General features: G+C 64.5%; 1 protein-coding gene across 1 annotated transcript; it reads left to right on the forward strand.

Annotated features, from left to right (window-relative positions):
• Positions 1 to 10: 10 nt before the first annotated feature.
• Positions 11 to 366, forward strand: SDRG_15699 (hypothetical protein; the record flags this gene model as incomplete). Its single annotated transcript, XM_008621878.1, has 2 exons — positions 11 to 98; positions 160 to 366. Exons 1-2 carry the CDS (start codon positions 48 to 50, stop codon positions 364 to 366), a joined length of 258 nt encoding a protein of 85 aa, XP_008620100.1. The 5' UTR covers positions 11 to 47.
• Between the last annotated feature and the right edge of the window lie 87 nt (positions 367 to 453).

A 453-nucleotide genomic window follows, 5' to 3' on the forward strand; every position in this document is an offset into this window, starting at 1 on the left:
CGTACACTGTCATCATTGTCGCCGCGGCGTTCGTAACGCTGGTCGCGATGGGCTTGATCGCGACGCACCTTCTGCGCGCGTGCGTCGGCCGATGGCGCGTTCCTCGGCGTTGGCGGCACCAACGGCGCCTTTCACGCAACGCACGTGCCCACGGGCCAGCGCATCGAGTTGAAGGGCCACGTCGGCGACGTCACGACCGTCAATTTCTTCCCGAGCTCCCGCGTCGCGCTCACGGGCTCGGCCGACTTTCGTCTGCGCATCTGGTCGATGGAGGCTTTTCGGTGCGCGGCCGTTCTCGAAGGCCACGTCGGCGCCGTCACGGGGTCGGGCATTCTCGGCAAAGGCCGCAACGTGGTGTGTACGTAACCTTAGATGATCATCCTTCGTCTCATGTGATGCTAGCGTGCGCGAGCGATGCCAAGGTGTACCTCTGGAACTGCGGGACGTCCGAAC

This window comes from Saprolegnia diclina (assembly GCF_000281045.1).
Source record: "Saprolegnia diclina VS20 unplaced genomic scaffold supercont1.99, whole genome shotgun sequence".
NCBI lineage: Eukaryota > Oomycota > Saprolegniomycetes > Saprolegniales > Saprolegniaceae > Saprolegnia > Saprolegnia diclina.